Below are 23,981 nucleotides of genomic sequence, written 5' to 3' on the forward strand. Positions count from 1 at the left end.
GGCGGCTTGCGCCATTGACATACCTCTTTTATTTTTCTTTGCTAATTTTATTTCTTTCTGTTTGGCTTCTTTGCGCCATAAGCGAAAAGAGTCAAACATCGCCGGCCGGGCTTTCTTCTTGAACAATTTGACCTCGAGGTTATCTAAAATTTCTGCGTCAAAGCTACCATATTGGGGCCATTTTAAAACACCATCTTTTCTGGTGTATCTTATCCATACCTCATTATACGTGATAGGGCCTACTCTGTGCTTTATATATAACTCATATGTCTGAGTTCCAATCGGAGGAACCGGACACGAATGCTCTAATCGGGAGTCCTTACTACAACCAAGTGTCGTGACTGGCTGTAGCGCAAGAACCAAGAACACCACTAACCTTTTCCTGGGGCCAAGCAGAGACGATATCTGATGCTAAATCCCTTATTTCCTCACAGCACGACCCCCAGCAGAGAATTGTATATACTCTGCCTGACTTCGTGCCCCAAGGGAAAAAAGGGAAAGAGGATGAAGGTGTATTCACAAGACTCCTCACAGGGACGTGGTCAACACTCTTGGCTGGGTCTAGTATACTTTCAAGGCTGCAGGTAGGATGACAAAACACACAATTACTCATATGATCAGGAAACCTCTGCTCACTTTATGGTGTAAGTGCCTTTCTTCCACTCACCAAGATTCCTCAATTCCCATCCTTATATAACTTCCAGGGTAGACCCAGTCTTTGTATCAGTTATGCCAGCATACAAACAAGTCCCAGAATGCAATTCAGACAACTCGAACTTCACCAGAATACGAGTTGCAGCGAAGAAAGGAACTATTCTTTTCTTTTATTCCCTCGTGTTGTTACTGCCACAACACGGAGACTGAAACATCCACAAACAGTTTCCTTGCATCCGGATAATGAAAAGCTTAGCGTAGCACTTTTAAGTAACGTATCTCCAAAAGGAAAAGAGCAGGCGGTTTCTTGTAGTTCAGTACTTGCTTGCTCTTCACAAAAACCCTCTCTACGAACTATAAGCGTTTACCCTGAACGCGTCCGAACCCAGTCGCGCTACAGGAAATACACGCTTTACTTTTCTCGCGGTCTGTCAGAAGCGTCTATGCAATTCTAAACAGACGCGGCGGCTTCACTCACTAACTAGCGGAAACAAGTATTCAATTGTCAGGGATCAAGGTTCATGTAGGAAAAAAGGCGAGCCCGCACTTTTAACAAGATAATACAAGAAATAGTCACGAATACCAGCCGGTACTCCAGAACTCGATATCCAGGAAAAACAGACTTCCACGAGGCTTGAATCTTCACGCTGGGATCCGGCGGGGAACACCATCCGCCCTTCCTCGCTGCTCAAACAGATTAATTGACAAGCACCTTCCCCTTGCAGAGGAGGGGCTTAAGTCCAATGAGAATACCCCAAGGCAGTCTGGTAGTCGTAGTTTGAAGGACTTTTCCCGTTTTCTTTGCATAGCAAGAATTCCGTCCCCTGGATCTCAGAATCGCTACACCAAGACAAAACAGGTTTTCAAGTCTGCTAAGACCAGGCATCTTTGCTCACTAGTCTAGCTTCAAACTTCAAGGGATTATCGATTTACGATATTCTCGTGAATACACGAATCCCGCGGTTTTGGCGCTTGCAAGTTCCAAACAAGGTGTATCTAAAGGATACCAAAACTAAGAACCAAACTAAGGACTGGGAGACGCTCCACTTATACTTAACTGAAGTATTGAAGATCGATGACGTCACTAGAAGACTCGTCTATCGTTTCGCTCTACCAAGGATCACTGGGTCCAAAACAGGGCGATAGTCAGGGCAGCAGTCTTTCGTAGCCGTCGGGACGCGGGGAACCTCGCAGAAAAGACCTAAGGAACCACGTCGACATACAGGGGTCGCTGAAGTGGCTGGCCGTCCTCTGGAATTTTCACACGAAGCTCCTCACGAACATCTGGCTTGGACCGATACCGCTTGATACCGCCCGAGTTGGGCGCCAACTGAGGTGCCGGGTTTTTAGGAACCCGGTGGTGCCAGGGGATAACACCCGAAGACCTCTGAGTTCTCCCTGTTCCGGACCACAGAAACCAAGAGTCTTCTAGGTGAAGTCAGAGATCGAGTTTTATTGGCTGCAACCAAGTAACATGTGTCCTAGAATTACAACAGCACGGGTCGTAAGTTCTCAGGAGACTGTTCGTTTTTACAGAACCAGCCTTCTCCTTATATACAGAAATAACAGCTGCAGGCAAGAATTCTTCAGTTTACAATACGGTCATAGACATATTTCCATAATAGAGCAAAAAGCACAGTCATGTTGGCCAACCCATATTTTAGATGTCCAGTTTGTGATAGATGACCCAGCCCGGCCCAGAACTACCATCAGATATCGATGAAACCCCAATAAAACAGGGCACCTCCTCGTCGTAAAACTGGCCATAAACAAGGAACATGGACAGGTGTGTGTGTGTAGAAAACATGGTCTGTATGTAGTGAATGGTTTATGGCATGTTGTGCATTGATGCTATCTTATTCGGCCACTGGGCGAGGAGCTGCCCAAACAGGTTTGGCTGGAGGCGATGGAGTCAGTTCGGCCAGGTCATGGGGAAGTCAGCTAAGGTGGACGTGTCCTTTCAGATCAAGCTCGGCCTCAATCAATTGACTATATGAGGGCAAGCCATAAGATGGATGCCGTTTACAAAATGGAGTCCGAGGGTTCAGAACGGAAACCATGATTTAAGGGTGCTAGCATCGCTCAATCACGACGCAAATATACAGGGATAATGTCCTAATCATTACCGGTCTGCCAATGCCAAATTCGTCATGGTACGATGATATTTTGTGGCACGAGTGTTGAACCTCGGTACCGGTATTACAGCAGGGCCCAGAATTTCAGAACCACATTTGTTCGCCATAAGTTGGCAGGGTATGCTCAGACGTGAGTCCCTTGCTCACTTTGCCACTGGATTCAAGCAAGCCTGGCTGAAGACGGCTGTAATGCCAGAAACCGGTCCTAGGAAGCTTGTTTCCAGTCCAGAGAAGGCATGGCTTGGCAGTTCGGGCTGGACTGTTCCCATGAGGCACAGGGTCAGACTGATTTGCATATGGCCATGTCTGAACTGGGGTGGCAGAGTGGGCTAAAGAACGGTGATGGATTAAACCCAGATGTGTTGACTGGGTGTGAATGTTTGATTGGTTCAGATGCTCCGTCCATCACCACCCACTTTTTGTACCGCAGAGTCATAAAATAGCCAACAACAGGTCAGAAAAAATATAGGAGGAAGGCAAAAAGCTCAGGGATGACCCTGCAAAAAGGGCCAAGTCTAACAGTCCCCAAATCAGGCAAGGACCTGCAACAGTGCGGCTCCTATAGTCCCCTCTCACTAATTAATTTTGACTATCATTTTTTAGCAAAAATGCTGGCCAATAGGCTGTCCCTGATATTCGATCAGATGATATCACCGTCCCGGGCGGTCTTTATCCCACACAGATCCACTGCGCTGAACCTGCGTACCCTGTTCGCTACTCTTTATAGGGTAGACCCTTCGCTTCCGCCGGCGGCGATCCTCTTGGACCCCAAAAAACCTTTGACTCATTGGAATTGCCCTTTCTCAATGCCACATTGGTGAGATTAGGGCTGCCAACCAAGTTTATATCAGTATTATTCCTGCTATATACAGGCCCTTCGGCCCGTGTATGGTTGAATGGCTCTCTGACAGCCCCTTTTATGCTGTCGAGGGGAACCCGACAGGGATGCCCCCTATCCCCACTGCTGTTTATAATGACCCTCGTACGCCACCTCCAAGATAATCATTCCCGCTGGGGTATTCAGTATAAGATGGGCCCCTTACTGATTACATTATACGGGGACAACATCATTTTTTATGTGAGACACCCAGATGAAAACCTTGGACTGATTCTCTGAGAGATCACTCGCTACAGTGTCTTGTCAGGTTTGCAAATTAATTGGGGCAAGTCTGAGGTTTTCCCTTTAAAGAAGGACTACAATAGTCGTAGTACAGAATACCCACTAAAATGGTGTGACGACTCAGTCAAATATTTAGGCATCCATATTCATCCAACTTAACTATGGCCCGGCTATGGAGAAATTAAATGATAAAATTGGGCGCTGGGTGCAACTACCCCTGTCATTGGCAGGGAGAATTCCCTTGATTAAAATGGTTGTTCTCCCGCAGTTCTAATACCTCTTTCAGAACATACCAATACTTTTGTACAACAGCTTCTTTGCCACGCTTCATTCCCAGCTAATACAGCTGGTATAGGGGTCAGCTGGGTCATCCAGACATTAACGTATGAACGAGGGGGTTTGGGATCCAGAATTTTCAAATATATTATTTAATCGCACAATGCAGCTTCTCATGACACTGTTTTCACTCTGACTCCCGGATCCCTTATTTCCAGCCAGATGTCGATCTCTCTCATCCTATCCCCATTTGTTGGCACTCCTGCAGATTGGCCCGGCCCAAGACCCACTGGACCTGCAAACGTCATCCACGACCAGTTGAGCCTGGAAGCAATTGAACCCCGCAACTGAGGCGCCACTACTATACTCCTTGTCCCTTCCGTTAGCGGGGAACCTATGGATCCCTATTACACAGAAGGCAACAGTGCAATGTACCCCAACTAAATCTGAACTGGCAACATTCGGGGATGTGTTTCCTAATGGCCACATCTATTCTCGTAGTGAAGATAACTAAATTTGAACTGGCAACATTCGGGGATGTGTTCCCTAATGGCCACATCTATTCTTGTAGTGAAGATGCTTGATTCTGGGAGGCTACATTTATCAGTTCATACTATGCCGGCTGCAAATAGCACTAAGATCGCAGGTCGCCAGATACCCCATAGAACCACCAGACTTCCCACCGCTGACACTCCTCATCAAGGATAGCAGCGGGGAGCACCTAATGGCTAAAATGTACAAGACAGGTTTACTTTTTTAAGTTTTATCACATCCACCAAACAGTTCTGGGTGATCGCCTATTTTATTTTACTCTTTTTGTCTTTTTTTATAGAAAAACTTTTTCCATAAAATTTTCATATGTCATCAAAAGAACAGTCATCAAACAATAAAGAATACATACAGACAAAAAATGTACAATATATACAAGTGTTCAATATGCACAAAATCAATACTGTGAGTTAAGAAACACCAAAACACACAAATACAATGCCTCAAATGATTTCTTCACTGGGCACCAGTCCTTCATATTATGTACAAGAAGACAGGCGGACTACACAGTTCATAGATACTGCCTGCCTGTCTTACTAAGCCAGAGACTAGATAAATGCTTCTGGGGTTGCACTCCTAGGGATGGAAAGTGTGGTACTATTTGATAACCCTAGTTGCACCCTTCTTCTTTTTCCCAGGCTCGGGGTCAACGCGTTTCGAACCACAATGCAGTTATGGGTTCTCCTCAGGACACGGACTGGAGTTTGCCAAGACTGTAAATAATAATAATAATATTGGGATTTGGTGTCAGTATTGTGTTCAAATTTGTAATAAATTCTCAGACTCTATAGGTGGTATGTATAAATACCTGTATGTAGCACTCTAGACCACTTCTGTTGGAAAACTGCTGCTCAAGTAAACAGATTCTGCAGATAGACATAAATATAAATAAAGACCTGTCACTGAGGCTCTCTCCACACCCTGCTGCAATTGTGGCTACTAACACCCACGAACATGGAGCCTACCTTGGACCTTGGCGGAGTGGCATGTTGGAGGGAGGGATGCCGGCCGCTCTTCGGTCCGGGACTCTTTTGAACACGTTTTCAATTCAATCAGTTTGTTTTCTGCCCAACCGGAGATATCAAAGATTACGTTAGATATCCTGTCTATCGTGTTAGGTTATGCTAAATGTAAGCTATATTAAACGATTCTACTTGTTCGTTCGGCTACTCTCTCCGCTTGTTCGCACGGCATCTGGCGTTTACACGCCGCGAGCAAACTTAGATCTTTTAAAGGGACCGCATGTTTTTGAAACATGCATGCAGCACGGCAGGGAAAGATGGTACTTGTAGTGCATTCACCCTTACAACGAGCTAGCACGGCCGTAGCAGAAGCCCGTCACAGTTTTGCACAAGAAGTTAATTGCTTTTATAATGAACTAGAACCATTGCGGCCATTGCCGATGTCAGTCACAGGCAATTTTCTCACACATAATCTTCAAGAATGCTTCACTGGTCATAGGTTGCTTAATTCCGACAGTTCATTCAGCCCAGAGGTAGCTGTATCAAATTTCAGTATCAGATATGCTTCTTTTTGTGACAAGCATGTTTCTGGGTCACCACCACCGCCGACTTTTATCACTGCCAACACGGTCCATTTCAAATCATTCACCGAGTGGTTATGATTTAGAAAATGAGACACCAATGGTGCTGTCAGGGTTTTATTGTTAATTCGAGAGCGATGTTGAGTAATCCTCTGTCGCACTTCCTGTGTTGTCTTTCCAATGTAGACTTTTTTGCATGGACACTGAATCGCATACACTGCGTACTTCGTCTTGCAGTTAGTGTGTTCCTCATGACGCCAGAATCTCTTTCCGTCCGTGAACAATGAGCCTTCCATTGTGAGATTACACACGGAACAGGTGCCACATTTCCGATGTCCTTTAACAGGGCTCATTCCGAAGATAGTGCTCTGAGTTTCTCTTTTCCCTGGAGGGCGGGTAGATGTAATTTGCTGCCCTATACTCCGATTTTTCTTGAGAGCAAACAGGGGTGATCCAACATCAGGCATTACTTCTTCCACTAGGTGGCAACAGTTTCGAATGATTTTCTGCAGAGGGTGAGTGTGGGGTCCAAATGTGGACACACACACCATCCGCTGTGTCTGTGTTTTTTTTTCTCTTCTCAAGTAAATTCTCCCTTGACGTCCATCTGGCCCTTTTCATAGAATGTTTGAGGAGCTTGCAGGGATAGCCTCTTTCCTGAAGTTTCTTAACCAATGCTTGACCATGAGTCTCGAAATCTTGGAGTCTCGAGCAATTCCGTCTTACCCTGAGGAATTGTCCATAGGGAAGGTTATTTTTTAGGCTCCTGGGATGATAGCTCTTAAAGTGTAGGGCGTTGTTTTTATCAGTTTTTTTCTGAACAAGAGAGGACATTAGCCCATCAGATGTCGCCTTGATTTCCACATCCAAGAATGATAACGCTTTTGCATCGTAGGTTAGACTAAACTTGATGTCCGGACTACGATTGTTTAGCCAAACATGAAATTCTTCCAACAGCTGTGGTGTCCCATTCCAGGTGCACCACACGTCATCTATATATCGTAGCCATTGCTGGATGTGTACTTGATATGGATTGTTATTATATACATATTTTTCTTCGTATTGCCCCATAAACAGAATCGCCATTTCAGGGGCAAACGGACAACCCATCGCTGAGCCTTTCACCTGCAAAAACAGATCATCTTCAAATGTGAAGAAATTTCTTTTGAGCGCCAATGATGCAAATGCAACAATTAATTCGGTTGGAACTCGGTGGGGACGGGGCCTTTTTTCCAGATAGATTTCAAGAACATCTAATCCATCCTGTTGAGGGATTTGCGTGTTCAACAACGCTACATCCATCGTGACCATCAGCTGTGCCGTTGGATCAAACTGGAACCCTTCCACTTTATTGATGAAATCCATTGTGTCACGGAGGTACGACGGTACCTGGACTACTAGCGGTTTCAGAAACACATCTACGAACTTAGAAACTGGCTCGAGAACAGAGTCGCACCCAGAAACAATGGGCCGTCTGGGCGGTGTTGTGGCATCCTTATGAACTTTCGGTAGAAAGTATAAATGAGGCACTCGAGGATATTTTTTGACAAGATATTCTGCTTCTTTTGGACCAAGTATTCCTTTTTCTTTCGCATCATTCACCAGTAACGAAACTTCCTGCGTTATCTGGGTTGTAGGATCCTGTGTGATTCGGCGGTACCATTCCTGGTTATACACATGGCTTCTACCTTCCGTTCTATAAAGTTCCTTGGACCATAGGACCACCGTCCCTCCCTTGTCTGCCGGTCTAATAATGGCATCTTGCTGATTTTTGAGTTCACGGAGAGCTTCCTTCTGATCTTTTGTCAGGTTGGTGGGCACAAACCGACGTTTTTTCTCCAGAACATTTAATGATGACATCACTGCACGCTCAAATGTGATAATATTCTTAGAGGTATTATGGTTGGGAGGACAGAAAGATGATTTATTCCTCAGGCCCGATGTCTCAGTCTGGAGTTGCTTGGGAGAATCCTTAAAGAACCATCTTAAACGTATCTTTCTGAAAAATTCCATAACTTCTAGTTTGATCTTCGTGAAGTCCATAGATGTTCCAGGAACAAATGACAGGCCTAATTCCAAGACCTCTTCCTCCGCTTTCGATAGTGTTTTATTAGAAAGATTGATGATTGAAGATTTATTTAAGACTTGTAATGATGCTTGCGTATTGTCATTTCCCATTGGGGCTTGAATCTGATTCGCCCTGTCCTAAAAAAGGCCTTTTCTGGGGATTTCTATTCAATGGACCCTCCCCAGCGTGAGAGTCTTCAGTGGATTTTGAAGTGGATGTCTCCGAGAATGTTAAGAACTTCTTTCTGGACCGACCTTGATAGGTATTCAGATCCCTAGTAGAATCCGGACGTGTGTAAAAATCGTCTTTTAACCACATGCGCGCTGCTCTGATTCTACTGGAATGCTGACTTTTTAAAAAACCCATTGTTCATGACGAGCTGGGCTCGTCATCAGTGTTTGAGGAGGCTACACCATGACGAGCCCAGCTCGTCATCAGCCTCGAAGGGGCTAAGTATGGATGTACAGTCTCGAGACTGAAATTCTTCTGATCTTTTTCAAATTTCGATGTTTTAAAGTTGATTGTATGGTCTTTGAATGTAGCCAGTTCCTTTTCAATCTTATCCAAAAGTAATTTAGCTTCCGTCTCTGTGAGATTATTTTTGATGTCTCGTAGTTGTTCTTCAATTTCTTCTTCTTCTTTTTCGCAGATTCTCTGGGCAGTTTCTGTAGTGTAGTTCCTATTTTCCCAATAGGCTCTGCGCATTGAAATAACATAAACAGCAGTGTAGACGTAGGACTGAAGTAATCTAGGTCTCTACTTTCTTCTTCTTTTTTGCAGATTCTCTGGGCTGTTTCGATGGTATGCACCATCAGGTCTCTGCTGCACTTCGTACTAATACAGCTAAACCCTTTTCTATACACAGGGTCGTCCATGAAAATAACTGGGACGTTTTTGATCTGAAGTCCCATAGGTATAGTGCAGCAGAGAACTGATGGTGCATACCATCGAAATGTTGTGTTTATATCTAGGACTCTAATTCGATATTCCTGATTTATGCCCTTGTGAGGTTAATATTCAATAATATCCTGATAAAGGCATAAGAATCAGATCCATATTCAGTAATAGCCCATGGGGGCCTGCTTTTCCCCCAGATATGCGTGCTTGCACGTTGGCTGGTGGGAGAGGTGGGTCCTCATGGGGGAACACCATCAGACATTTTCGGAACATGTGGCATTATGGGTTCGTTACATCGACGACGTGTTTTTAATCTGGAGGGGTGATGAAGAGAGTGCAAAAACATTTATTTCAAGTCTTAACACTAACTCAGAAAATTTGAGATTCACATCTAATATCAGTGAAAATACTGTAGATTTCTTAGCTGTTAAGGTGTTTTTAAAGGATAATACAATATCCACCACAGAAAAAACACGGCAGGGAACTCGACCCTCCATGCGAGCAGTGCCCAACCACGCCATGTTATAGACAACATACCTTATGGAGAATTACTTTGTCTTAAACAAATCTGCAATAGTGAAGAAGAATAACTCACATGCACCTCTGATGCACTTGTAAGATTTAAGCCCAGAGGGAACAGTGAGAAAATTCTCAATAAAGCAGTTAACAAAACAAAGCAAAGAACTAGAGAGTCGCTTCTCCTGCCCAAATCTCCCACCAGTGACATGATGGATGATCCAGAAACTAGCAACATCAGGTTCATCACATCATTTAGCTGTCAGGAAAGAAAAATAAGGGTCATTTTAACCAAGAGCTGGCCCATATTAATGACAGTTGGAGTTCTGGCATGTCAACTTCCAAGTAATCCAAACATCACTTTTCGCAGAGGCCTCTCCATGAGGACACATGTATCTAACTCATTTCCTGAATTGGTCAAGAGTACGTCTTGGTTCAAAGCCCGGCTGGGGTTTTTTAAATGTACCAGTTGCAGGGCGTGCAAGTTTGGCGTAAATACCACCCAATACAATACCCCTTTTAGTCCTGTCCCATTGTCCATTAAAGGAAACTACAACTGCAAGACAGAATACGCGGTTTATGAGAAACTCTCCCCCCTCCCAAGCTCCCATCCCCACTTCTATAGGGAAGCCCTCCAAGAACCTGGGGGTGTGGTTTGAGAAGAATCTTTCCATGGCTTCACAGATTAAGAAATTAGCCGGGACCTGCTTTGGCCTTTTGAAATCTTTGAGAAAGTTTCTTCCTCTCCTGCCTAGGGCGGCGAAAGAGACTGTCATTTGTGTCCTTATTCTGTCTCAGCTGGACTACGCCAATGCTCTTTACGTGGGCATCCCGGGCTATCTGTTAAAAAAACTCCAGATGGTCCAAAGTAAGGCAGCCAGACTCCTCCTTGAAATTCCCGCTAGGACTATAATGAGACCCCACCTGCGCTCTCTGCACTGGCTTCCTGCAGCCGACCGGGTCAAATTTAAATCTTTGGTCATGGCCCATCGCGCTCTTTATGGACGTGGCCCCATTTACCTGCAAAAACGGTTCACCTTCTACACTCCAGCGTGACATCTGTGTTCCTTGTTCCAGCGCCATGGTCAGGTACCCCGCTTTAAATGTCAGAGGCTTGGAGGCAGCTCTTTAGCTCGGAAAGCTGCTGTCGCCTGGAACGCTCTCATTTCCGCCCTCCGGAACATCCAGGACCCACTGATCTCCAAGAAGAACCTGAAAACATATCTCTGATGATTGCCCCTCTCTGCTCCGCGTCGGGACACTCTTGAGTATCTGTGCGCGATACAAATTAAGTTAACATGACATAAGCGGGAGGCAAAGTGAACCGAGGCATGGCAAAGGAGAGGCAGTGGGGCCACTAATGCAGAAAGAGAACATAAAGAGCATGGAGTCAACAGAGAAAGGCAAAAAAGAGAAGACTCCATACATTTTGTATGTGCAAAAACTGAAATCTAATAGAAGCATATCAAAGGAACAATAGTCCCCTGAAATCAGTAGCTTAAATATACAAGTCAACCAATCACAACTTGGTAACTTGGTATGCTCCTCTGGGTGGTATAAGCAAAAGAATAGTGAGGAAAGCCAAACTCAAAAAAATCAGGCAAAGGGAGCTAAAACAGAGAATAAAGTTATCCAGTTATGAGTAAGGGGCAGGTCACAAAGGACGCTTTTTAGTATATGGTAAATTATTAGTTACAATACTGTTTGCAGCAAGACTGCAAAAGTGATTCACCCAATGTTGTATTGTACCTGTGGTCAACCAGTCAGTCAGTCAAAACATACTTTATTTAGCATTATTTCAACGCATAAAAATACATAGATAAAAACAAGTTTAAAAACATTACATCAATAAAATATCTAAGAGACATTGCACCATATAAGATAAGTCATAACCTTTGCTTCCAACTGAAATACCTAACCCACCAGACCACATTTACTCACTGCAAGAGTGAGAAAACAGTACTCACCTATCAAAATGTTGGCAGGACATACATCTTGGTGGGCAAAGTTTGATTGGTGTAAGTCCTCAAGAGCTTGGAATACATCCTTCAGGATGTTTCTGGTGTTAAATAGAGGCATGTCTTCCTGTCCCTCAATGCTATTTTCACATAACATAAGGCACAAGTAATGGCGGGCATCATCTTCTTCTGCTCCAAGTAGCTTCATAGTATGGCTTCTGCCTTGGAAATATTTCAGACACCGCTGCTCCTGTAGGAATCTCTCATTCCCACCTTCTTTCAGGGTTATCTTCACAGCTACTTCATGGCCATCATAGATGCCTAGATAGACACCTATCCCAGACGTACTTTTAATCTTGTATTTGTCCTTGATAAAGATAGCCAGTTTCCCTTTGAGTGAACGCTGCATCTGATGGAGTTCATTCAGTTTCTCCCCCCAGTATTTGCTGACAGCAGTCCAGTCTGTTGACATGTCATTTGGATCCACAGTTGCACCCTCATTGAGAAGCAGCTTCACCAACAATGGATTATACTTGGTCAGGGCTTCCCGGATTAAGTGCTTATTTTTTGTGTCAGCACGATTTTCCAACAAGAGTTTGACTGTTTCAAAATCATTGTTTTTGACGGCCACCTGCAATGCGGACCTTCCAGTGTTATCCTGATCATCAGCTTGACCTCCAAACTTGCTCAATAAAGCCTTTACCAAACTTGGTCTTCTCTTCTCCACAGCCAGAAAAAGAGCTGTTTTTCCAGCTCTGTCTCTCATGTTAATCTCTGCACCAGAATCTAGCAGAATACTGATGACAGTGGGGTCTGAACTATTCAGGGCATGAAGCAATGCACTTCGTCCATGAAGATCTTGGTGATTAACATTGGCTCCTTTATCAAGCAGCATCCTGACTATGCTTCCATGCCCTTTCTTTGCTGCATCCATAAGAGCTGTCTGTCCACCAGTACTCTTGGACTTTCCTTCATCAGTTGCGCTCCGCACCACATTCACATCTGCTCCCTCACCTAAAAGGAACTTGGCTGCATTCTCACGACCATAATAGGCAGTTTCCATTAAAGCTGTGAATCCATTGTCATCTTGCTCGTTGATATTTGCTCCTCTGGAAAGAAAAAGTTTCAGGTGTTCTACATTTCCCAGAATCCCAGCAATAATGAACGGAGTAGCACCATTATCCTTTTTGACTAATGGGTCTGCCCCCCTTTCCAACAAAAGATGAATAATCTCATCCCATTGCATCTGCACTGCTTGAAGCAGAGGGGTCCATCCATTTTTATCTTTTGCATTAATATCAGCACCTTGTTCCAGCAGTAGGTGGACTTCGCCAGTCTTGCCTTCTATAACAGCCTTCCAGAGCAAGCTGCATTTGCTTAACCCCGCTGGATAAAGCTCTGTGTTGGCTTGTGACTCTGATCCTGTTTGAGACTGGGTGCCGGAGGCTGCACTATGCATCTCTTCTGCTACTGTAATAATTTCCTGAGCCTCCAGGGAGGGTGCTGATAACATTGAGGTGTCCATCACCTCCCCCTACTTCATGACATGAAAGTTAGCTTGAGTGGGTGGAAACACATATATGGCACAGGCTGCAATCTGTATCCTTCTGAGCCACAGATAATATTAATGCTGACATCTGAATAGTCTGAGTGATTTCTCTGCTCAACTGTACTTCGGAGGCCAAACTGCTTTATCTACCCGAGGCTCACCCTGGAATAGAGAAATGGTGCAATTAATTCTAAAGCAGAAGGGTAGATAAGCAATAAAGTCAGGAGCATGTTGCTCTACTTTCTTTCACAATTAGTACAATAGAGTAACACTTTTGGTTGCTCCCACGCTCCATTATTTGATATATGTCATTCTGAAATCATCAGAAACAGTTCAGCACTGTTTTGTTCAAAATAGGGATGCACAACAGTTTCCACAGGTTTCAGTACTGCCTCCCAACCCCGAAATACAGTAACTGCATCTAAGATTGAAACTATTCATGTGAATCATCCACCAGTGGATTCAGACATATCACACATTGATACAGTTTTTCTTATTTTACTTTCTGTACCTTGAGATCACGAAAACCAAAGTAAAACTAGGTTTCGTACCCTAATGCTATCCGCAATGCAGAGGGAATCTGGATGGACACAAAGAATAAATAATTGAGATTAGCAGTTGTGTTAGAGCTGATCTACGAATGTACTCTGTGGCGAGCATCTTTAACACCGCTACATGACCAACAAAAAAGAGGGGAAAAAAAGAAGAACTTGGGAGAAGGGTTTTGGGTCTAGGATTCAATCAGTTTCCGGGCATTTATCTCAGGTTCTACACTAACAAACCAATATAAATACTGCAAACAATATGTGTCATCATAATTAACATACTACCTTTGCAAAAGGGACCGATTAATTCAAATGTGAGACTCTAGATCACACCAGCTGTGAGTTGGTGATACTAGGGTCCATTCTTTCTTTGGTGATCTTAAAGCTCTACGCTAAACCTCTATCGTTTCTTCAGGCCATTCAAAGAATGAGCAGACTCTAGTAAGCTGGTGGCACTGATCTCCTTGTGAAAAATCAATTTGTCAGCTTCATCTATCACCACACGTACTACATCTCATTCACCCAGATTAGGATGTCTAGTAGAGCTCAACCCAACAAAGACAGAATTTTTGTTCAGCTCCAGCAACATGGAACTTTTTCAAATCCAATCATAGCCCTCTTTCCCAAAGCTGGAATGACTCACACTTACAATCTACCCCAAATCTCAAGGTATCCATCTCAAAAGCATTCTATCCTTCATTGCCATCTTGCATGCCCTCTGCCCAGGGACTTCAGGAGCTGCCATTTCACTTTTGCAACAGGACCTAAAGTTCTGGGCTACTTTAAAGAAAAGTAAAAGTAATGGGGGGAATTCTTTAAGTTATCCAGGAAACTGGCAGTTTCTCATGGCAGCATGAGGCACTGTCATTTTTTTCCACAACATGCCACCCCAGACTTCAACCAAACATAGGCGAATCAGGTTGGTCCTGCTCCAATAAGAACAGTCCAGGTCAAACTACCAGGCCAGGTCCCCTCTGAACAGGAACACAGGCAACCATAGACTGTCTGTGACCTAAGTGGGCCTCATTCGTAGGCTACAACTTGAGTCAAATGATACAGTGAGCATAGGGCCCATGTTCTGGCGTACCCCCACACTTTTAGCATCACACCATGGAACAAAGGTGATGGGTAGGTGCTTGAATTGATCTCAGTCACTGGTAATAACTAAGAGCTGCAGCACAGCCCATAGCTTTTTCTCCCATCAAGCCACCTCAAACAGGAACCATTCATAAGTAGCTCAGCTTTGGTCCGGCTCCAATGGAAACAGCCCAGACTTAAGTGCCATGCCCCTTATGAATGGGAACACAAGTAACCCCAGACTGGTTTTGGCCTTTTTGGGCCTCATGAATAGGATGCAGCTTGTAATTTATGGCACAGTAAGCATGGTAATGACACCTTGGCAAACCAGTCGGACGAAGGGCATTGCACTGAGAAAATAAAAAAAAGTGATGGAAAGAATGCTTGAAGTAATCTCAGCCACAGGTCGTTGCTTGGGGCCACCTCCCAATCTATTACTATTGTGTCCATCATGCCACCTCAGACAGGAACCAGCAATATACAACACTTTGAGGTCCAACACTTGCGCCAACCAGGTATCTGATGAAGACCAGCTTCAAGTGCTGAACTTAGTTATAATTGACCACCTGGACAGTGCTTCTGTCCACAGTTTCACAGTTTTAATACCAGTATACCCTTTAACACTACCTCCCTTTAACACAAGGGCCAGTGCGATCCTTTGAGGCTTGAACATGGAATCAAATGTGATGAGAAGCCAAGATTTACTTTGGCTGCCACATATTTACTGTGCCTGCGAGGCCTGTCTCTTCAGCTTTTGTAGCTATTTTCATTACACATTCCAGGGCACTTACTCCCAGAGTCTATAATAGAAGGTATTCAGTTTGCCATGCAAAGGACAGCTCTAAACCTATCTCTCGAAATTTACAAAACTCTGGACCTTATTTAGAACAGATCTGGGATCAACATGAATGGTTTCCAGTGCTGCTTCGACAAATAACATTTCCCAGACACTTTGAGATATGGCTCGAGATTATCTAAAGGCAAAGCGTAGGTTACTTTTGCTTGATTGCCTTGGCTTGCTGCAACATTTTTCCAAAACTGTTGCTGAAAATGTTCCCTCACAAAATCAGCAAATTAGGGGCCATGGCCAGCCATGATGGCCGAGTGGACATGAAACACTACGGCTCTGCTATCGTTCTCAGAAAACTTAAGGCTTATCGTGGCGCACCGACCTGACCCAACTTAGACCACCACAAAACGGGTATAGACAAGTTCAACGGAGCCTGAGACGGCCTGATGGTTAGACACTGCGAAGCTTTTGGGCTGATTGGAGCATGTAGTTGGAGGCCAGATGGTGCCTGAAGTTGTATAATAGGAGCCCAAATAAGTTACGGCTTGACAGGACCCACCGGCCCACCTACCGAACACCGGAGTTCATCCTGAATACTGTGTAGGACCAGTGGAAGAAAGCAGAGTAGTCGGGGGACCCAGGACTGGCTGACAGAGGATCCGGTGAATGCTGCTCCAGGCACCTGGAGACCTGTGCTGCTGCTCTACCGCTGCCATAGCTCTGGATTCCCCTCACCTGGAGGCATCACCACTGGGCAGGGCTGCAAGGTGGTCTGTCCGGCTCCCCGACGGGAGTGGGAGGTGAGTGCTAGGCCCTTTGTGCAATCCTGGAGACCGATAACGCGGCAAGTCTAACTTAAACATGGCGCCGCGGGGACTCATGTGGCCTTCGAAGAGGGTCAGAGGGGTTATCATTCAGCTGGAGAGACGATCCCCCTATAATGATTGCATGGGAGATCATCCCTCTCTTCAAGGTCATTGGTCCTGTGATGCCGGACTCTAAAATCGAGGACTCCGGGGACCTGACCCAGCGTCCATCTTTGAGACAAGGCTTTAAATAGCTACAGGTAGAATTGGACGCAGAAGCATTCTACAAACAATGGACCAATTGGTGACCGACAAACTCTAGCAACCCCAAACCTCTCTTCTCGACTAAAGCCTTTATTGAGCAGGTCAAATAAGGGGTGCATTTACAAATGCACACATCCAGTTCTGGGTGAGGCTGCGGCATGTATCATGTTCTGATTAAACAGAGTTGTTCCCCTATATGTAAATGTAAATGTATGTATACTTGTAAAGCGCACTATCACCTGGCAAGCATCTTGGCGCTGTATACCGCTGTGGAACCAGTCCTGGCTTTCCCTGTGAGATGCTCCCTACTGGGCACGTCCATGGTGAAACCAGGCATCCCAGCGCTTTAGGGCCGTTGTGGAGATTAAGCAAGCTATTACCCAGGGTTGCAGAGTGGGGACCCATGATTAGAGTAGGCACCGAGGCGAGAATTATCGAGTCCGTGGACATTGAGCCCAAGACCTTGCCGCGTCAGGAATTGAAGCCTGGTCCCAGCCAGACCTCTGCATCAGGGTCTGCCGCACTAACCATTGAGCCACACTTCTCCACTATATAGAGGTCAGGTTCACATTCGGATGGAGGGAGTGCCACTAAAGTGACTACAAGGCTGTGCTCAATACCTTAGCTCCAGGTTTTGAAAAGACCACAAGTCTCAGGGGGTAATTTACAGTCCCTTACTCAAGCCACAGGTACATAATTAAGGCACGCATAACTTGACTACTGCAACAAAACAAGTATCCACATCGCGAGCCTCAGAGGGGGAGTTGCTACATGGGAATCACCAATGCCTCCAGACCACCTCTAATGTAATTCTTTAGACCTGCCAGAACAATGCTCCTATCTTTATGCCTCCATCGAAGCAACAACCTAATCGGGTATCCAGCTACTTCTCTCCAGCAGAACCACGTGAACATTCTATAGATGCTCTGGGTAAAGCCACTATGTCTTTCACGAAGGAGGATCTACTTGCTTCTCGACAGGACTTTAAGAAAGAGCTGCAAGAGGATCTTAAAACGGGTTTGGAGACATTGCATTTGGATTTATATGGCAAAGTAACGACACACCAACAAGATGTCGACTCAGTGGACATTCCAGTGCTGAACCTTGAAACCAAGACAGCTGATCTGGAACAGAGAAGCGGCGAGGTGGAGGAGTCGACAGGTTCACTTCGCCAACAGCTTCAAGCAGCAAACCTCAAAAGTGCAGACATGGAAACCACGTCGCACCAAGAGAATATTTGGATCCGAGGCCTGGAAGAGGGATTGAGGGCCAGGATTCAGAGGCCTTTGTGACAGGTCTTTTCACAAAGAATCTGGGTAAACCAACACCAAAAGTTAAGATTGATAGAGTCTATCAAGTTAAACCATCAATGCTAGGCAACAGGAATGTCCTAGCCAACCTACATGCATTCAAGACTAAAAAAAGCCATACTCTTGGCGGCCCGAAAAGCAGAGTCAGTTACCTTTCAAGGAGCCTCCTGCACCCTCTTTTAGGACCGGTTAATGACAAATTAAAGAATGAACACATCAAATATCGCTGGACATATCCTTTTGGTCTGGGATTTGAGCTCCACAACAAACCTCGACATGTCACTGCCCTATCTGAAGCTTTGATACTATTGGACATGCCACATCCAAATGTACCCTCTACTGTAGATTGCACTGGCCCATCCGGGGTACTACCCGCAGCCCCCAATAAACTGGGTAACTTCTCACCCAGCGCTATCCTCATCAATCCAAGAAGAAATGATTATAAATGTTTCTCTTCATCTCCAGATTACCCACAATAAGAGAAATCACACTCCCTGAACTATATGGTAAAAAGCTTCCAGCAGGAAGGTCCGTCTGGGGCCAGATCGACCTTGGAGATTGCTTGCTAATCACAGAGAGAAACAGGAACATTTGAGAAATACCTTGTGGTACAAGTAGTAACAAATCTTTATTTTTAAGGGCCTAACTACTTGAATTCTAATAAATGCCTTAACTTTTGAATGTTATTAAGAAACATGGGTAGAGGTACTAGACCAACTCGCCTCACATGTTCAGAAATTGTCCCCAAGACAAATGGTTCTGGGGTTTTATTGTTGTAAGTTTAGATTCTTTGTTTTTTATTCATATACTTATTTTTGCAATGAATGGACTTTATTTGGGGGTTGCGCAGGATGGGAGGATATTAAGGGGGGTACTTGTGGGCGGACTTTGGGGATCAATCGGGGGGAGGGGATGATGGGCACTGAAAAAAATCTGAGGGTGGATTAAACTCTTAGTGTAACCATGGTGATCACTACACTAACTAAGAATGGTAAAGTCCTCAACTCGCCAGCCAAGCACCACAAATTATGGAAACATTTAGGGGACCAACACTACCATGTTTTAGCTCTCATAGAACACACATCTTAAGAGAGATGAAGATCATAGACTGAGGCAAAACATTTATCCCATAGTTTATAAGTCATCAGCCTCTACTAACCACAATGGTGTGGCCCTACTATTTCATTCCAGTATACAATAGGCTACAAAACAGACAAGGAGGGTAGGATCATCATGGTAAATGGTCACCCCAGGAGCAGAATGTGCACCTTTGTTTCCGTTTATTCCCAGAATTCTAATCAGGTACCCTTTCTTCACTCTCTCCTGACTCTTCTGGGTGGTTTTGCTGAGGGAGATATAGTTGTGATGGGGGATTTCAACTTGCTTGGTACTCCAGCATCGACAATACTCATGCCAACAGGGAATCAACAGGTAGCTTCCCTATAACACTTAAACAGGTTTTCCAGACCCTAGGCCTCATGGATGTCTGGAGGACACTCCACTTCACCTCACGGCACACAACTGCAACCTACAATCTTCGACTCAGCTAAATCTCTGGGTATAACCCTTGATGGCAATCTCAACATGCATAAACACATTGCCAACGCAACAAAAGGAGCAAATTTCCAAATTAATATTCTAAGGAAACTTAAACCCTTCCTACCAAAAAATGACCTCAAGACAGCAGTTCAAGCTCTAGTTATCCCCAGGATCGAATACGGAAGTATCTCTCTTTGTGGTCTCCCCAAAGCTACAACGGCACCACTAAGAGCCACCATCAACGCGACAGCCAGGCTCATCACGGGCTCGAAAAAAAGGTCCCACATCTCCCCTGACCTAAAAGCTTTGAACTGGCTAGCATGGGAAGCCAGAATTCACCTAAAATAGCATGCATGACCCACAAAGCCATTTACCATAAAGCACCCAGTTATCTCTCTCGAAAACTATCTATCTCTGGAGGCAAGAGATCCACAAGAAGTGCAGAAAGCCTATTACTGAAATCACACAGATTTAATAAGGCGAAAACTTACAAACGCTCCTTCTCAGGGATGGCTCCCAGGATTTGGAACGCACTACCCCCAGAAACCAGACTTACCACATCTACTGCACTGTTCAAAAAGGAAGTAAAGGCGATTCTCATGGAAAAATTCACATGAACTTCACTGAAGGACATGACATATATTGATGCAAACAAACAATCTACATGACACTTAGACTCTCTCGGCCCGCACCTTTCTCTATCTCCTACTTTGCACAACGTAGGATCCAGTGTTGATCTACCTCTCTCGTTTGTTATATTTATGCACACTATGTACATATATATTTTGTATCCTGCATTATGTTGTATAACTCTCACTGCCTGATATACATTGGTACTTTGTATTGTGTTGTTTAATTTTTCACTGCTTGTAAGGCGCTCTGACATCCGCAAGGGTCTGGTTCGCGCTCTATAAAACTTTCAATAAATAAATAAATAAATAAATAAATAAATGAGCTGCCTCAATCCTCCCCATCTCCTTTTCAGATCATGCACCAGTCTCGGTAATGTTGGAATGGGGCACACCACCGCTGCTGTTCCGACTATTGTTTTACCCTCTTCCTTGACGAGGGACCGTCTTCTAAGAGATGACCTAAGAAAGGCTTTCAAGGATTTATTTTTAAATTAATACCCTTCAAGATACTTCTGAAGCTAAAAACTGGAACATGTTTAAACCACATATTAGGGCAAATGTATAGCTTTGAATTCTGCCTAGGTCAATGGTGGGCAACCGTTATGCCAGGCATACCCATAATTTTGTCAAGAATGCCCACAATATATGTCAAGGATATGCAACTATTACTTGGACTTGCGAGAATATTACCAGGTAATCTAAGAATTGATAGAATGTAACCACTCTGTTAAAAATACCCAAAATATTTTCAGGAAAGCCGACAATATGTCAAGGTATGTAACTGTTACCACGCATCTTTTAGCACGAAATACTGTTACAACGAAACTATTACAACGCAGGACCCTTTACAACGAATACCTTTACAACGCATTATACTACAACGCAGATACTATTACAACGCATACCATTACAACGTAAGTATAGGTAAGTTTATCTTTTTTTTAAAACATTTATTAGGGGTATTGGGTTTGGGTTTTGGGGTACAGGGGTATTTTTAGGTTTCAGGGTTGGGTTTGCGTTTTGGGGTACAGGGGTATTTTTAGGTTTCAGGGTTGGGTTTGCGTTTTGGGGTACAGGGGTATTTTTAGGTTTCAGGGTTGGGTTTGGGTTTTGGGGTACAGGGGTATTTTTAGGTTTCAGGGTTGGGTTTGGGTTTTGGGGTACAGGGGTATTTTTAGGTTTCAGGGTTGGGTTTGGGTTTTGGGGTACAGGGGTATTTTTAGGTTTCAGGGCTGGGTTTGGGTTTTGGGGTACAGGGGTATTTTTAGGTTTCAGGGCTGGGTTTTGGTTTTGGGGTACAGGGGTATTTTTAGGTTTCAGGGTTGGGTTTGGGTTTTGGGGTACAGGGGTATTTTTAGGTTTCAGGGCTGGGTTTGGGTTTTGGGGTACAGGGGTATTTTTAGGTCACAGGGCTGGGTTTGGGTTTTGGGGTACAGGGGTATTTTTAGGTTTCAGGGCTGGGTTTGGGTTTTGGGGTACAGGGGTACTTTTAGGTTTCAGGGCTGGGTTTGGGTTTTGGGGTACAGGGGTATTTTTAGGTTTCAGGGTTGGGTTTGGGTTTTGGGGTACAGGGGTATTTTTAGGTTCCAGGGTTGGGTTTGGGATTTGGGGTACAGGGGTATTTTTAGGTTTCAGGGTTGGGTTTGGGTTTTGGGGTACAGGGATATTTTTAGGTTTCAGGGCTGGGTTTGGGTTTTGGGGTACAGGGGTATTTTTAGGTTTCAGGGCTGGGTTTGGGTTATGGGGTAAAGGGGTATTTTAGGGTTCAGGGCTAGGTTTGGGTTATGGGGTACAGGGGTATTTTTAACATATATATTTACAAATTCTTAAATAAAAATTAATATAATTAATTACATTTTTTAAATAATTATTAGTTACATTATTTTACATTATTTTAAAATATTATATACTTACCTATACTTACGTTGTAATGGTATGCGTTGTAATAGTATCTGCGTTGTAGTGTAATGCGTTGTAAAGCCATTCATTGTAATGGGTCCTGCGTTGTAAAAAATGCGTGGTAATGGTATGCGTGCTAAATGTATGCGTGCTAACATCATATATCCTATGTCAAGGATAGACCACCGTTATGTCATTGATTGCCAGAATGTTGTGAGGAATGGCATCAATATGCCACGGATAGAGCACTAATTTGCCTGGGGGTAAGAAGAATGCCTATAATATGTTTTAAGCAGGGGGGCAGTGTTATGCCAGTCGTGACCAAAATGTCATTAGGAATGCCCATAACATGTCAAGGATGTGTATCTTATGTACAAAGAATAGTCAGAATGGCACAAAGAATACCTATATTATGTCACGGATGGGCCACTATTATTAAAAGAATAGCCTGAATGGTTGCAAGCATGTCCAAGGATGTACCACTATTAAGGACACGCTAGCTAGGGAATTTGTTAATAATGTCTATCATATGTCAATAATGAGCCACTAATATGCCAGGGACAGCCAAAATGTCACTATAATGTTCAGAATATGTCATTGACAGTGTTTCTAATCTTGAGCCCTGGCATATTAATGTTCAATTTTGATGTATAATGAATGTTCATGAAATATTTATGTCCCTCCCTGGCATAATGATGATGTAAATACCATCATCTGCTATTTTACGATGATTAAAAATCATTACGACAAACAGAATTTGCCAAGTAGAACTGTAGTACATGGTAATATTGAAGGCCAATTATGCAGTTTTTAAAAATGATAATCTGGCATTTCAAGACATAAATACAGCTTTTGTGAAAGTGACAAGCTTACTTCTCTGCATATCTATTGATGGAAAAAGACCCTTTGGAATTGCAGTAGTGCATAACAGATGGACTGTGCTCGTCATTTTTAGGTCTGGCTTGACTTCATAACTGTGTGCAAAAACTGCTGTTACCAAATATTTAAAGCAGACACTGACTGGGCTTTGTGTCTACCACGAGGAGTAGATTTCTCTCTTGATGCATGCTCTGAAAAGCGCTTCTAATTGCTTCTGAAATTGACACGCTCTGAAAGTGAAGCGTTTTTAAATACCATTGTGTAATATTTTTTTTAATTGTGGAAATAACTGCTATTGCATTTTAATACACTCCACTACTAGTTGTATTAGCATATGCACTTTACCTGACCAGGGCGAGCTGGTGTACATGGCCTGTTAGAGCTGGTGACCGAGCACACGCCATCTTGGTTCTCGTTCTAGCTGTTCATAGCAAAGAGGTTTCCCTCCCTACTTAAGGAGATGGAAATGAAAGCACGCAGCGGGCACGCCACGCCAAAGGCAATCCCGTCTGCGCACCAGCCGCACACAGCGCCAGCCATGCTGCCGGTCAGGACACCACCCGACGGGAGATGTCAGCAACCACTATTCAAGGGAACAACTGTTACTAAGAGATATGAATGCAATCTTGGTGAAAAATAGCACAGACAACCTCAAGTGTGTATTCAAAAGAGATTGAGGGAGCGACTAAATTCCACCACGAAATCAAAAGGTTCACAGATGTGAATTCCCAAGAATGTTCTTTTATTTGATAGTATTCAACAGAGATGATGACGATCAATCCGTAGCACATCTTCATTCTTTCATAAGTCAATATACATAATAAACAGCCGACGCGTTTCGTCCACAGATGGACATCATCAGGGCTCCTGTTTATATGCACTTTCAAAAGCAAAATCTTGTCTCAGTATTCGAACAATCCAACTGCAGTACAACCTGAAAATGACACTTAATTAGTTTCTTTGCCTGAACTTCCC

General features: G+C 44.0%; 1 protein-coding gene across 1 annotated transcript in view; it reads right to left on the reverse strand.

The window, feature by feature from the left end:
• The window catches only part of LOC147747759 (2-5A-dependent ribonuclease-like), a 302,563-nt gene that overhangs the window by 230,443 nt on the left and 48,139 nt on the right, over window positions 1-23,981 (reverse strand). Inside the window, 1 exon segment of the mRNA XM_086955558.1 lies at window positions 11,726-13,427. Within this exon segment, the coding sequence (XP_086811684.1) occupies window positions 11,726-13,241 (1,516 nt within the window). The 5' untranslated portion in view covers window positions 13,242-13,427.

This window comes from Lissotriton vulgaris, chromosome 1_1 (genome assembly GCF_964263255.1).
Source record: "Lissotriton vulgaris chromosome 1_1, aLisVul1.2, whole genome shotgun sequence".
Lineage (NCBI taxonomy): Eukaryota > Metazoa > Chordata > Amphibia > Caudata > Salamandridae > Lissotriton > Lissotriton vulgaris.